The sequence below is a fragment of the Camelus dromedarius genome, chromosome 17 (genome assembly GCF_036321535.1).
Source record: "Camelus dromedarius isolate mCamDro1 chromosome 17, mCamDro1.pat, whole genome shotgun sequence".
Lineage (NCBI taxonomy): Eukaryota > Metazoa > Chordata > Mammalia > Artiodactyla > Camelidae > Camelus > Camelus dromedarius.
The window spans coordinates 35,273,048-35,288,869 of record NC_087452.1 but is presented as its reverse complement, the minus strand read 5'-3'; the positions used below and the strand labels follow the sequence as shown (position 1 = coordinate 35,288,869).

Genomic DNA, 15,822 nt, shown 5'->3' with positions numbered 1-15,822 from the left:
CTCAGGTGTGGTATCTTTTAGGGCAGTGATAGCTCAGAGATGCAGCTAAGACAGTTAGCAAGCACAGAGCTCTTACCCCTCTAGGCTCTGATGAGGGGACCCGATTTTGCAGATGAGAAAACTCAGGCACTGGGATGTTAAGAACTGGGCCCAGGCACAGAGCTGGTAAGTGGAGGTACTGGGATTCCAACCCAAGGTAGTGTCATCCACCACACTGCTCTGCTTTCAGCATGGGGACTGTGGGTCTGGTCTCTGGCTGTTGAGGGCTGAACTGCAGAGGGTGAGGGCAGAATTCCAGGTGTCCAGCAGGAGGTTTCTCCAAGACCCACCCAGTGTGTAACTTGATCCTTGGGCCTAAGGTTGGAGCAGAGAGTAGGTAAGGCTCTGGAGGGCAGCTGAAGGATGCAGGGAGCTGGAAATAGACACTCCAGGGGAAAATCTTCCACCTTTGGGAGACAAGAGATCCCATTTAAGTGAGCAGTTCTGCACCACAATTATCTACTCAGCCAGCACCACAGGCAGCTGGGATCTGTGACTCCTCCTGAATGTCCCCACAGCTGCCGTGCCTCCTTTAAAAGATTTTTTTTTTTTTAATTTTAAAGACTTCCATTGAATTAAATCAAAAGTTTTTGTTTTTGTTTTTGAAAAGATGGTTGGAACAAAAAGCTTTCACAATGTGTGGAGAATGATGAAGAAAGGAGCCTGGTGGGCCCTTGGGCAAGCTCTGCCCTTCTTGGGTCTCAGCTTCCTCCTTGCTGTAATGGGGTGGTCAGGAGTGGGGCACAGATTCCGGAAACCCTTAGCCCTTGCCCAAATGGCCTGTGCAAGTCAAGTGGGGTGGAGAAAGTGGCTCTGGCCACACCTGTCCTATGAGGACACACACCTGATGTTCTAAAACCAGCAATGTGGACACAAGTTGCCCCACAGACACAGAGACTTTGACTAGGAAGACCCTGGCATCTGAGAGTCCCACAGGTTGACCTCAGCCCTTACCCAGCAGATTTGTTCTGGGGGGTGCTGCCCAGCCTCCAGGCTTTCACAGCAAGGTCAGGATGTCTCAAAATTCTGCCACATTTGGCTGTGCTACCGCTCAGTGCCTGGCACCACGCAATCAGGAGGGTGTATCTGGGCAATCTTGAAGGCCCCATCTGTCCTGGAGGCCCTCCCTATCAATGGCCTGAATCAGGGAATGTGTCCTAGGCAGGGACGAACAAACAAATCCCCTGTTGCTCCCTTTCCACTCACAGACACTGGGACAGAAGGGCACCCCCCACCCCACATCGCCCCACGAAGTAAACCTAGTTCTGAGCAACAGAAAAACATGATTTCAAATCTGCTGGGCATTTGTGCAGCCAGTGACCCCCAGGATTGCAGCTATGTTGTCACAACACTGTGGCCTTGGTGCCATCTGCTGGCCAAGTGACTTTTGGGAGCTAGGAAAGGGTTGTGGTTATGTGGCTGGGCCTCAGAGATCCCCAGTCTTCATATTTGCCAACTTGTCTTGTTGGAGCCTTTTCTAGGGAGAAAGTAGCCAGGGATCTGAGTGTTCCTGGATGGCCCAGGACCTTCTGGAGGGAGGAGCACTGCCTCAATGAGCAGCTTACCCTTTGCTGCTCCCATAGGAGCCTCTTTCTGAATCAAGGGAGGAGGGCTGCCTCAGAGTTCCCTCACCAAGTCCCAGGACCCCGGACGTTGGCTGGAAGGGAAGGGATACCCTGGGATCCTTGGCTCTGGCCTCCAGTCAGCCAGGTCTGAGACCAAGAGAGCTTCCCTCTTCCCCTCTACTCTCCCCTCCCAACCCTTCCCTTGCCACACCAGACTTCTCACTGACCGTCCCTTAGAGGCCACATGGTGCTTTGGGCAGCCTCTTTCTGTCATGCAGTGACTCTGGATTCTCATCCAGGGAAGGTGATAGCCGGGGAGGGCTCCATGTTTCCTGTTTGGGTATCTATGATCATTCTTTCTGGACACACCTCCTGGTGCCTGTGGTAGGAGTCTTTCCAGGGTATACAAACACCCAGCAATGGAATTCCTGGGGCACAAGGGACATATGGGGTTGTAAACTGAAAAAAAAAAAAAACCCACAACCTAAAAGTTGAGAATTATGATTTATTCACCAGACTTAACTGAGGACTTAAGCCCTGAGAGAGTGTTCCAAAGAGGTAAGGAAGGAGCCAGGATATATAGAAATTTCTGCTGAGAGAGAGAAAAAACAAAACAACATGTAGAACATCTAAAGATTACTTCTAATCACAAAAACAGATATGTCAAGTTAATGATTTTAGCACTTTTCTGTGTATGGGAATATGCAAGAGTCTGGGCTTGTTGAAATCATTCCTTTGACATGCACTTTAGTTATCCAGGGCCAGTGTCCTATTTTCCTCCATCTTGAATCCCCTCAGGGCCCATGGTCAAGGGGGCTGCAGTGGCTGATGGCTTTATAACCACAACATCCTTTGTTTACTGAAATGGCAGGCGAAGAATTCTTTGTCCAGTGTCAACCGGACTAGATAACGGCCAGTTTTCCAAAGTGGTGGCACCAATTTACAACCCCATCTGCAGTAGGTGAGAGTTCTTGTTGTTCCACATCCTCACCAACGCTTATTTTTGACAGATATATACTCACTCGTCCCGTGAGTACCAAGTGGCCCTCCTTGTGGTTTGGGTTTGCATTTCCCTAATTACTGATGAGGTTTGACATCTTTCCATATGTTATTGGCTGTTCCTGTAAGTTCCATGTAGGTTGTGTGCCCATTTTTCTATCGGATTGTTTATCTTTCTTGAGAACTCATGAGAGTTTTTATGTATCCTAGGTGGTAATCCTTTGTTGCTTATGTCTCACAAATATCTTCTCCCACTTTGGTCTTGTCTTTCCACTTTCTTTATGGTGTCCTATTATTCTTTTAAGTGTTTTCTTTTGGCATAATTTCAGACTTACACAGAAGAGTTGCAAAAAGTAGTGCAAAGGATTCCTTCATATCCTTTACTTAAATTCCCCGAATGTTAATATTTTACCACATGTGCATATTTTATATTTATATTTTTTAAATGTTACATTTTTATATTTATAGAATGTTATATTACATATATTATATACAAATACATGTACACACACTTATTTTCCCTTCTCCCCTCCTGTCCCCACAAGACACTTAAGGGTAAAGGGCAGGGGCAGAATGATGCCTTTTTATGCCTAGATACTTCAGTGTATGTTTCCTAAAAATAAGAACATTCTCCTATATGTAAACATAACCAATGAACAAGCCTCAAAATTAGGAAATTAATACTGATACACTACCACAGTCTGACTGACAAACCCTATTCAGATTTCACCAGCTGTGCTAATAATGTCCTTTACAGCAAAAGAAAATCCCTTATCATGTGTTATTTTCAGTTGTTGTGTCTCTTTAGTGTCCGTTATTCTGGAACAGTATTTCTTTGTGTTTCATAACACTGACATTTTTAGAAATTACAGACCAGCTGTTTCATAGAATTTCCCTCAGCTTAGGTTTGCCTAGTGTTTATTCACGATTATATTAAGGTAAAGCATTTTTTGATGCTGTGTCCTTCTCAGTGCTTTGTACCAGGAGGCACATGATGTAGATTTAGTCCATTGCTGGTGATAGTAAATTTCATCACTTGATTGAAGTGGGGTCTTTCAAATTTCTCCATATAAAGTTACTATTTTTCCCTTTGTAATTAAGAAGTATATGTGGGGAGATACTATGGGACTATGTAATTACCCTGCTACTTTACTTCTCAAGTCCATTAGTTTTATGTCCATTGACAGCTTTCCCTGAATTATTAATATGATAGTTGCTGACTATTGGTTTTCTAATTTCATCCTTCCTTTTACATCTAGTACAAGGCTTTCTACTGTAGAGAAGAGCTTTTCTCCTCCTCCCCCAATTATTTACTTAAATCTGTGTAAACTCATACATTCTTTTGATGGGTTATAATCTCTTACTGTCCTTATTTTATTTTGATGCTCAAATTGTCCCAGATTTGGCAAGTGAAGCCTTTTAAGTTGCTTCCTGTGTTTTATGATGTCTTTTATGCAATAGAATTTCTTAACTCAAATGAAGTTTAACTTAATTGATCTTCCTTTACAGCTAGTGCTTTTTATAGTTTAAGAAATCCTCCTCTACTCAACTTTGTAAAGATATTCTCCTGTATCTGCTTTTTAAAAGTTATATATATTTGCATTTCTCATTTCACTCCTTAATATACCTGGAATTAACTTTCAATGCCGGCTATATTTCAAGTCGTCATGGCAGGGTATTGGGAAGTTTTCAATTAGCAATAATTGTGCCTTGGATAAACCTCACTGACTATGATACTGCCACTGTGCAAAGCTTGTGGAGTTAACTTTTTATGTTAACTTTTTTATTAAACTGTAACATATATACCAAAAAATGCTCAAAAGAGAAGTATACAGCTTGGTTTGTTTACCTCTTACAGGAGGAAGTAAACCAACTCCTATAACCAGCAGCCTGATTGATCAAGAGACAGAATTTTTATCAAATCCAAGCTCTTCCTCTGTCCCCCACTTCCAACCACTTCTCTCCCCCAACCCACAAGGATGACCACTTTCCTGACTTCAAACACTCCTGGAGACAAGGTGTGGAGTAGGCTCTGTATCAGTCAGGGTTTTCCAGAGAAACAGAGGAGTCAGACAGATAGTTGATAGATAGACAAACACATAGATAGACAGAATTATTTTAAGGAACTGGCTCATGTGATTGTGGGGTTTGGCAAGTCCTAAGTCTGTAGGGCAGGCTGGCAGGCCAGAGACTCAGGCATGAGTAAATGTTGCCACCCCGAGGCAGAATTTCTTCTTTTAAGGACACCCTAATTCAGGAGGACCTCATCTTAATTTGATTACATCTGCAAAGACCCTGTTTCCAAATAAGGTCATGTTCACAGATACCCCGGGGGAGGGGCGGAGGTAGGACTTTAATGTATCTTTTGGGGGATACAGTTCAACCCATAACAGACTTCAGTTTAATTTTTTTCATCTGGATGACCAGCTGACCTGCATCATGTATTCCCTAGTAGCCCCTTTCCTCAGTGGCCTGCAACACTACCTCTAGAGTCCATTCAGTGGATGTGAAAGTCTTGAGTCTGTTTCCGGGTTCTCTGTTTGGTTCTGATGGCTAATGTTGTGTTCTTGAGCAAATACCTACATTGTTTGAATTATTCAGCTTTCTAATAGGACTAGACATCTGGGGGAACAGGGCTTCTCATTTTGTTTCTCTTCTTTAAGACTTCTAAGGCCTTTGGTTTCCCATATAAATTTGAGAAACACCTTGTCAACTTCCACACACACAAAATTGGGAATTTGTCGGGAACTGCACTGAGTCTATGGGTCACCTCTGTTCTTCCAGGAAACCTTCTCTCCTCACCAACCCCATTAGGCAGTAAATCCCGTCTGGTTCACACTCTCCCTATCCCGTTCTATAGAGATGATTTGGCCTCTTTGGCTGGCCTAATCCCACCAAACCCCGCTCTGATTCTGCCCCTGTGGTATATTATTTTTTCAAGCCCCCCTCACATGTTTCCTGTGTGTGTCCATATCCCAGACGCCCTAAGAAGACCCTGAAGGAGGATCTGAGTGGTGTAGTTCTCTTGTCTCCACCCTCCTCTCTGTAGCATCCAGAACAGCGTCCTGGGAATCCACAACCCTGGCTGTGGGCCCTTCCTCCTAGTCACCACCCACCTCCACAGTCCATCCCACAGCAACCAGTATAACCCTTAAACTTACATCAGATAATATTCCTCCTCTGTTCCAAATCCTCCCATGGTTCCCCCGGTCATTCAAGGAAAAGCTTGAATCCTCATTACAGTCTTTGAGGCCCTACTCCATCTGCAACCCTGACCCACTGCCTCTCTGACCCTTTCCTGCTCTTTTCCACGCTTGCTCAGCCTCAGCCACTCTGGCCTCCTTGCTGACCTTCAGGCATGCCAGGCACAGTCTTGGCTCAGGGCCTTTGCATCTGTTAGTCTCTTTTTCTAGAACACTCTTCCCCTAGCTGCATCCCTGGCTTGCTCCCTCACGTCCTTCAGATCTCTGCTCAAATAGTATCTTCTCAGTGAAGCCTTCAGGGATCACCCAATATAAAAGGGAAAACATTGTAAAAGTCCCCCTCCTCATACTCTCACCTCCTTTCTCTTTTTCTTCTTACCACAGCAGTTACTGCCATCTTATATACTGTATAGTCTTTGTTGTGTTCCTGTCTGTCTCCCCTCACTAGATTGTGACCTCATGAGGGCAGAGATCTTCGCCTGTTTTACTCAGTAGCGTCTAAAACAGTGCATACAGCACAGTGGGTGCTGAATAAATAGTAGCTGAATAAATGAACTGGAAGGGAGGAGACCCAGGCCTAGCCCGGACTCTTCCATTCACTTGCTGGGAGACTTAAGTGGTCCACTCCCCAATTCAGGCGTCAGTTCCTACATCGTAAAATGGAGGAGGATGTCTTTGTGTCTCTGAGGCCCTTCCAATTCTGACAGGAGAGTGAGTAGTCTTGAGAGACAGATGAACTGACCCAGCTGAATGCGGTGTTTGCTGCCCCCTTGTGACGGGGCCTACCCTTCTCCAGTACTGTTGAGTCTTAGACTTCCCCAAACTCCCAACTCTGCCTCTGTGAGGAAACAGATGCGTTAGGAGGGCACCTGTTGCCCCAGAGATATTCTTTCTGCTGTTTTACCTCTGCTGACCCATCCTCACTCATTGCCTTCACATTCTAGGGCTCCTCACAGGGGCTCTTGGTCTTCGATGCCTCACACACCAATTGCCCTCATGTCACTGAGACTGTGTGTTAGGGGCCAAATTTCATATGTTGAAGTACTAACCCCCAGTACCTCAGAATGTGACTGTATTTGGAGATGGAGTCTTTAAAGAGATAATTGAGTTAACATGAGGTCATGAGGGTAGGCCCTAATCCAATATGACTGGTGTCCTTATAAGAGGAGATTAGGACACAGACACGCACAGAAGACCTTCTGAAGACACAGGTAGAAGGCAACTATCTACAAACCAAGAAGTGAGGTCTCAGAAGAAAGCAACCCTGCTGACACTTTGATCTCAGACTTGTGGTCTTATCCTCAATTCTTCCACCTCTGAGCAGGTGACCCTAAGATGGTCCTCCTGAAACAAGCTCTTTTAAGATGCTGATAATTTTTTTTTCCTTAAAAAGTCATCTACAGGGTCTTGCATTTTCTTAAAAATTTTTTTATTGTGGTAAAATATACCCAACGTAAAGTTTACCATTTTACCCATTTTAAAGTGTCCAGTTCAGTGGCATTAAGTACATTCACATTTTTGTGCAACCATCACCACCCTTCACCTCTAGAACTTTTTCATCTGTACCCATCAAATACTAATTCCCCATTCCTCCTCCTCTCAGCCTCTGAGCAATCACCACTCTACTTTTTATTTTTATAAATTTAACTACTCTTAGTTACTGCATTTAAGTGGAATCACACAATATTTGTCCTTCTGTGTCTCACTTATTTCACTTAGCATCATGTCTTCAAGGTTCATTTTTGTTGTAGCATGTATCAAATTTCCTTCCCTTTTAAGGCTGAGTAATAGTCCAGTGTATGTTATACTAAATTTTGCTTATCCATTCATCTGTTGATGGATAGTTTATTTCCACCTTCGGGTTACAGTAAATAATGCTACTACAAACGTTGGTGCACTTGCATTTTCTTCTGCTCTAACTTAAACTGGCATGAAGGTAGGTGTGAAGGGAAGCTAGGTCCTTGGTTGTGGGTGAACACTCTCTTCTGAGCCCAGATCCCACATCCCATGATCTCCTCCACGTCTGCTCCTGAATGCCTCAAAGGCATCTATATGCAGCTTAACACAGTCCTGAACCTTCGCTCTTCCCTTCCAAACCTGTTCCTCCCCTTGTTTTCCATATCAGTAAACAGCCATGCAGCCACCTAGCTATACCAGCTAGAAACCTGTAAATCATATTTGACATCTGGACACTTTTTTCCCCAAAACATTTCTCAAATCTGCCCACATTTTACCTCCCCCGCCCCCCTCTCCGTGCCAACTCGACATCACATGTCTCCTGGAAGACTACCAAAAAAAAAAAAAAGGCTCCACACTGGTTTCCTTGCTTCCACTTTTGCCTTCCTGTCTAACAAACCATTCTCCATCTTTTTTACTTCTACAGCTAGGTAGTATATACATGATTTAAAAATCTCTGCTCTACAGGTCACCTTTCCAGAGGCAGTAACTGCTCTCTGTTCCGTGGTCCTCTTCCAGACAGCCTCCAAGGTACTCACGTGGCAGTATATATTCATTCCCACTCCATCTATCCACATTGCTCTGGGCCTCTTTTTTTCACCTTACATTCTACCTAGGCGTTCTTTCCCCATCATCACAAATGGACGTGCCAGTCAGTCTCTTAGGCAGTGCCCGGCCGAACAGGTTGGACCCAGTGTGCCAGTCTCCGACTAGTCACTCCTCTGTTCCACAGCTCAACACATGGGACAAAACCCCTTTCTCTCTTCTTAGTCCTATCTCTGTCTTGGCCAGGCGGCCCCTACGTCAGGGACTCTGTCTTTATATCACCTTTTCTGGGCGGCCCGCCGGCCACGTTATCTCTACCATAGCACCTGCCCCCGTCATCCATAGCCCTCGACACTACTTGGGTCTACAAGTCTGAGGCAAGATTCTCTAATACCCTTCCCGTGAATGGGAATGGCCGCAGGCCGGAACCAAAACCGGTAGGTCAACTTTGCCTAGGAGGAGGAAACTAGTTAGTGCACTGCCGGGCGTTAAGTATAGGAAGACTACTATTCCCAGAAACCCTTTCGTCTCGAGCTGGAGATTTGCCCTCTACGCCCTCCCAGCGGAGGAGACTGAGTATGCGCAATAGAAGTTGAGCCTGCGCAAAAGGCTGCGTGGGTGGGGACTGCATCTCCCAGCAGGCCGTAGGGGCATTTTTTTTAACCCCGCGTGATCAGTGACTTCCGGCGCGGAGGGGCGGAGTGCGGCGCGCGTCTGAGGCAGCAGCTGGGAAAGGTAGGGGAGCGGCCGGCTGGCCGGCGGGTGCAAGCCGCCATGGAGGCCGTTCCCCGCATGCCCATGATCTGGCTGGACCTGAAAGAGGCCGGTGACTTCCACTTTCAGCCAGCCGTGAAGAAGGTGAGTGCGCCTTGTATCTCCCTCATCTGCCAGCGCGTGACGCCCCCCCCCCCCCCCGCGCGTCCATCTTCTCCCGGGGCCCTGTTGCGGGGTCTGGTGAGGCCAGGAGAGGTCTCCGCTGGCTTTCCTTAGCCTAGCATACTCCCACCCTACCCCGCGCCTGCAGACCATCTCCCCTCCTCGCTCCGGGCTAGCACTCGCTGTTTCGTCGAGACCCGCTTCCCAACTTCTGCCCAGGGCTATCCACGGTTCCTACCGAGGCTCCTCACTTACTAGGTGTGACGCTCTGGACCTAGTTCTCTGCCCCTTCAGCACGCCAGGACCGCCGCCTTGGCTGTGGGTCGGCTGTGCCCGGCCCTCGGTGCGCTTTCGGTCCGCAACCGGACTGGGACGGACGCTGAGAATGGTTCAGGATATATGCTTTAAGACGGAAGCCCCGAGGACCCTCAGGAATGCCTGACCTCTGCAATTGGAGTCTCTTGACACTTGTTACAGTTATGTCTAGTCTCCTCAGAAAAAGAACCCTAATTTGGAGCCCCTTTGGACCAAAAGATACAGTTCCATGTCATTTGGGGGAAGGGTTACAGCTTTTCACGACTGTCCAGAGAGGATAACAGTGTTGTAGCTCTCGGAGAGACCTTAGCGGTTATTTGTTGAACCTTCAGTTGGACAGAGGGAACAGGCAGGTTTGGCATTAACAGAGGCAAGGGACCGCTATGGCGAGATTCGGCATCGTTGATACAAAGTGGGGCCAGGTGTGTTAATTGGGCTTCAGGTATGTTCTGAGAAATCTGCTGCTTTGGGAATGGCTACCTGGTAGCATTGAGGGTCAGAACCCTCAATGAAAAGTGAAAAGAAACAACCAGGAGGCTTTTGCATGTTGACATCCTTGTGGTTTTAGCACAGTAGCTGTCAAAATACGTCCCAGATAATATAGATGGTGCACCACTCAGTAAGGTGCTTGAGAAAAAAAATAGGAGAAAGAAAATGAGTAGGGAAATAGTTTCTCAAGAAGCTGTCCTATACTCTCTTTACACCACCACTGTCTTAGTTCAGACACTAACAGTTTGTATTCCTTTGAGTCCATCATTTAACCTCTTTGGGCATCTTTTAACTCATTTGTAAAGTCAAGAAATTAGATTAATTGATCTAAAATTCCAAAGTTTTATTACGTCTTCCCCAGACTTTGGTCTCTTCCATTTGCTCTTTTATGTAAGTACAATTAGCTGAACTTTTCTAAAACACAAGAAAACTCTGTTGTTGTCTAGTTCGACCATAACCCATTTAGACTTCTCCCTCACCTATCCCAGTTCTTTCAACATTTTTTCCAGGCTCGGTATGTGCTTGATCTATGTGCTTCTGATACAAGTATCTCAAATTCTGTTCACAGCCACTTGCTGTTCCCTTAACGTTCTCTGTTTGCTCTTCTGTGCCTTTGGTTGTGGAATTCTTTCCACCAAGAAGAGCTCTCATCTTTGGGTTGGGTGGGGATGGGGCCTTGATTTAATCTCTATTTATTGATTCTGTCCATCTTTCAAGGTCCAGTCTAAGCTCTGTCTCACCCACAAGACTTCTTTCATCTGGATTAATCTTCCCCTTCTGAATCCCTTTTTATCCTTTTCCTGGTGACAATTATGTGCACTATGTTTTAACCCCTCTCATCAGTTGTAAGTGACCTGAGAGGTATCTCCGTGCTCCTCACAACTTAGCAAGTTCCCCTCTGCATAGTTGACACTCAAGAAAATGTTTGTCAAACTGAATGTTGTCAACTGAATGACAGTTGAGGGGGAATTAAAAGATAATGACCATACGTTTATGGAAGTCCAGTAGATAAAATCTTAGCCCAAGAACTCCTAGGAAATCTTTTTGTTTGAACTTAGCCTTGATACTCTTGTCCCTTACACTCAGCCCACAAGGTATTATGTGAGCATTGATCTCCCTGGGAACCCCTGGGCCTCCATGAGAGGAGTTGCTCGTTAGCCATTTACTACAGTGGTATCAGATACTGAGGAAAAAATTCACTTCCTAGACATCAGCTCTTTTTCTTTGTTTCCTTTTAGGAGGGATGGAGAAAGATACCACCATTTATTTGATAGGTTAAAATTGTGCCATATGTTTACATGAACCCACTGAAGAGGAATAGCAGTCTGTTATGGGTGGGCTGGGCTCTAGAACTGCCAGCTCCCTCAGGTATTCTGGAACTCTCTTCTGTAGAGGAGACTGCAGTACCCACTGCAGCTGGGAACTCTTCCTGACCTGGACTCCTCTCCCCAAGCCTAGAGCCCCCACTGCCTTCTGCCAGCAGTAACCTAGTCCTTTTTTACTCTTGCTCTGAGCTGCGGGAACCTTTGCCAATGACTTGGAGCTGAGGGGTAGAATTTAACTTAGAATAGTAGGATGAAAATTGGTTTCTTTTGAGGTCAGTCTGTCAAGCAGCATGCTGATCCCTGAAATACAGATGAATAAGAAACAGTCCCTTTTTTCCCTGTAATTCATAGTCTGGTAGAGGATATTTAAAAATTAGATTGTGACATCAGTGGAAGAGCAGAAGTATATGCAGTGTACAGAAGTACCAGCCTAAGGAGGGGCCATCAGGGAAGACTTGCTAAAGAGGTGGGTTTTGAAGAATGAATAGGAGTTTCCCAGGAAGGTAAAGGGTTTCTTTCTTTGTGAGAGCTCGGCTTTTGAAAAAAACCTTTCAGAGTGGTTAGTATTGGTTTTCATTCCTGGTGGATATGCCTTCAGTTAAGGAATAACGTGAAATAAGAGCCAGGAGAACAAGATGGTTTTGAACTGCAGTGCGAAATTTTAGGTTGGGATACCTGGATCCACATAATTTTTTAGTGGGGAAATGCTGCTAGCCCTGCACCTTCTTACATGTGCTTTGGAGCGCAGAGTGCTGACTCACTGGAAACTGATGAGGGATGACTCTTGCGCTCTTCCGGTCCCAAACACCTGCCCTTAACCAACTGCAGTTGAGCTCAGGTCAAGCTCACTTGGACTGAGGTGTTACTGTCCATCCCTGATTTATTCATTGGACTAATAGTGATTGAGTGACTCTTATGTGCCAGCCCTGGGAATTCCAGGCTGTATGTGATGACAGAAATCCCTGCCCTCACAGAGCTTATCTTCTAGTGATCCATGTAGTAAACCATCCTCAAGGGCAGATATACCATAGGTAGCCATCCTGCCGACCAAGTGGCTTCTTGTCCTTCTCTGGCTGTCTTGATCTCTCTAAATCTCCACTTTCCCACCAGGTTCCTCCAGAGAAACTGTCTGCTGTTCAAAGCCTGTCACCACTTTACTTCAGCCTGCTTCTCTAACTTCAGTCTCACTAGGCCTCTCCCATAGGAACTTTCAGCCTCTTTCCTTCCATATCTGGTCATTGTCTTTGTTCTGATCCTTACTGGAGTTCCTTTCCTCCTGTTCATCACCCAGATTGAACCATACCTATTCAGGGTCCCTTTAGCTGCCTGGCAGTTGCACCACCCTCCTCCAAATTCTGACCGGTCTTACTGCTCCTCTCGTTCAGTTGACCTGCACCACAGAGTGTACGCTCTTATTGCTTCTTACTGTTCATTTTATTCACACTTAGGTAGAGCCTCGTTTTCAGGTTTGTGGACTCCATCTCCCCCTTCCAGATTTCCCATGGAACAGCTGACTTTTGAAAAACTTGTCCCACACATATATGGGAAAATGAGACGATCAGAGCCTAAAAATGCCTGGCTCCTTGGCAGTGAGGAGCACAGGACGTTGCCTGTGGTGGTGACCTCACATACCTCTTATCCCAGGTTTGGAGTCACAGAGCCAGGCTGCTTGAGGCTGTCTGCCCCCTTGAGTTTACAGCAGAATGGCCCCAGGTCCAGGTGACCTGGATTGTTTAGTTCATTCCTCTGACTTTAATCTCATACACAAAAGCCCTATATCCCATTTCACACCAGATTCTTTTCTTTACTTGGGGAGTAATGAATACTTGTGTGTAGGGAGTGCTTAACAAGTGTTCGTTGAATGACCTAGTCTAATTCTAGTACCCTCCAGAGGATATAACTTGGGTCGTCCTCACTAGTGTTGTTGAGACAGGTCGAGGGGCCGTTCAGAAGAGATGTAGGAGAGAGGCCTTGAGTGTTATGTAGGGTTTAGATTAGGTGAGGATGAAGGTCTCTTCTCATTCCTGATGCTCTTGGCCTGTAATTTGGTTTTAGGCTTGCTGATACCAAGGAGATAAAGATTTCTCTTGGTAGTAATACTCCTTTCTCTGAATAAAATTAATCTCATTTGAAATTCAGTAGCAGAACATACATTGCATTAATTAACAATACTGTATGTGGGACTCAATTTTATGTAGACCAGCCCAAGGAATTCCCTATATTTCAGTCAGTCCTTCAAGTGGAGAAAAAAGAAATATAATGCATATGGTGAATAAATGTAATACTTACACTTGTGATGCCTTTTATTGCCTTTTCTTCTTGAGTTGTTGCTTTAATTAGCACCATGAAATTCCAAGATGTTATATCAAATTAAGAGCAAAAGCTAAACACACTCATCATCCAGAAAAAAAAAAACATACACAGAAGAATGAGAACATGCTAGTACCAGAGAAAGTGACACAGAGAAAGTGACACAAAAGGAATATACCTGGGCCAAGAGTCAGGAAGTCTGGCTTGAAATTCTAGCACTGCCATTGCTCATCTCTGGTTCCTATTTTTCTAATCTGCAGAAGAGTGGCAGGACCCAGGATGGATATTTCCAACGATTGCATCTACCTACAGAATTCTGTGCTATGTGTTGTTCAGTAAAAGAGCAGAGTAGCATCATGGAAATAATATAGACACTGGAGTCAGACAGACTTTGGTTTAGGTCCCACCTCTTGGACTTAAGAGCTGGGTGACTTCCAGCTGCTACAAATGATTACATCACTAATCTGGTCCTCACTTTTCTCACCTGTAACATGGAACGACTACTTCATAAGCTTGTGGGAATCAAGAGTTCACGTTATGTGAGTTGCTAGTACAGATCCTGACATACAGTAACTGTATTTTCATCTTAGCATCTTCTTTCTCTGTTGAGGAAATAGATTGAGTCCCATGACAGCTCTGTTAGACGTAGGGGTAATACAAATAATGTGAACCCATTTTACAGAAGAAAAACCAAGCTTAGATCTCACAGCAGCCCAGGGGCAGAAGTCAGGACATACTCTGTCTTGGTATGTCTCTCTGGAAATGGTCTTTCCATGCTGTTTCATTGTAACTCCCTTCCTTCCCTCCACCCTGGCTCCCACAGTGGTTCTGAACCCTGGACATACTCTAAATGAACATAGACTTGTTCATAGGTCTCATTGTTCCCTCAGTAAATCTGAAGCCTGGCTGGGCTCTGGATGTTCCATGGTCCTCCCAATCACAACCGACTGGTAGTTGTGTAGGTGTGCTGAGGTCTTGTCAGTGTCTTCTAGTTTCTTTTTCTTGATCCTTGGTGCCAAGGCCCAGACTCTACCTGCTGCTGGGCCTTCCTTCTCAGATCCTGGCCAGACCTTGTTCTGAGCTCTACTACAGAGAGACTGAGAGATGGTCTCTATCCTTTATCCCAGAACCTTCAGCTGCCTCTTTCCTCTGTTCAGTAGGGGGAGTGATCAAGTCATAGAAATTTCATTCGAGTTTAAAAAATAATCTGTCTGCTCCACTGACTCACTGTGTGTGGCCAGAGATTCATTTTCTCTTCCCACTTTTTAGTTATTTATGAAAACCATATTTTAAAAATAGAAATGGATTGGTCTAATGTGTGGTTAAGAACATGGGCTCTGGAGCCTAAATGCCTGGACTCAGTCATTTCCCCCATCAGTTACTAGTGCTTTGACCTCAGCAAATGCCCTCACTTCCTTGCTTCAGTTTCCTCATTTCCTCATCTGTAAAATGGTGATGATGATGTCTGTCTATCTCTTTGGGTTGTTGTTAGGATTGAGTGACTTAATTAGGCACTAGGCACAGTGCCTGGCCTGTGTGTAGGAGTTCAGTAAGTGTTTTCTGCTGTACTTGGAGGAGGAATGTGGCAGGTAGAAGGTTTCCTCTAGGGGCAGTTTGCTGGGGGTGGAGACAGCGTCTCTTTCTCCTTCACCATTGTGTGACCAGCAGGAACAGATGTTATTAGCGATGTCAGGTGAAGCCTTGTTTGTAGGACTCTCATATTCTTCTAATCCCTTTGGCCTCTATCCCACAGGGCCTCTAGGCTCTGCTTTTACTTCTCTCTAGCCTCAGAGTGAACAAACGGAAATCTCTTACTAAAAGGGATTTAATCAAAGAAAGAACATGTTCCCATTTAGATAGTCAAGTTTTACCCTATACCTCAGGCCACATTTTGTATTTGTGGATTGGATGGGGGTGGAGGTTGGCTAGATCAGAGTGAGGATTGTAAACCAAGAGCCTGTGAATGGAATTCATAGTATCTGTGAACCCCCTAAACTTGTTGGCAAATCTTTGTGTTTATGCATAGTTGAATACTTGTAGGGAGATTTTTTTTTTATGGCTTTTATCATATTATCAAAGGCCCTGCAGGAGGTTAAGAACTGCTGATGTAGGGGAAAGTGTTTTTTAGGTACCATTTAGCTCAGCAACTCTTTTTTTTTTCTTTTTAATTGTTTTTAATTTAAAAATTGTTTTTATTTT

At 45.1% G+C, this 15,822-nt stretch overlaps 1 protein-coding gene and 1 non-coding gene across 2 annotated transcripts in view; one reads left to right on the top strand and one right to left on the bottom strand.

The window, feature by feature from the left end:
* Positions 1–4,221: 4,221 nt before the first annotated feature.
* On the bottom strand, positions 4,222–4,357 carry LOC116158382 (U4 spliceosomal RNA). Its single transcript, XR_010384969.1, has one exon. It is a non-coding gene; the product is annotated as a U4 spliceosomal RNA (small nuclear RNA).
* A 4,646-nt stretch (positions 4,358–9,003) lies between these two features.
* Positions 9,004–15,822, top strand: part of PTPN23 (protein tyrosine phosphatase non-receptor type 23) — a 35,236-nt gene continuing 28,417 nt past the window's right edge. The window contains exon 1 of the mRNA XM_010997294.3: positions 9,004–9,166. Coding sequence (XP_010995596.2) covers positions 9,083–9,166 — 84 coding nt within the window. The 5' untranslated portion in view covers positions 9,004–9,082. The remainder of the gene's footprint in view (positions 9,167–15,822) is intronic.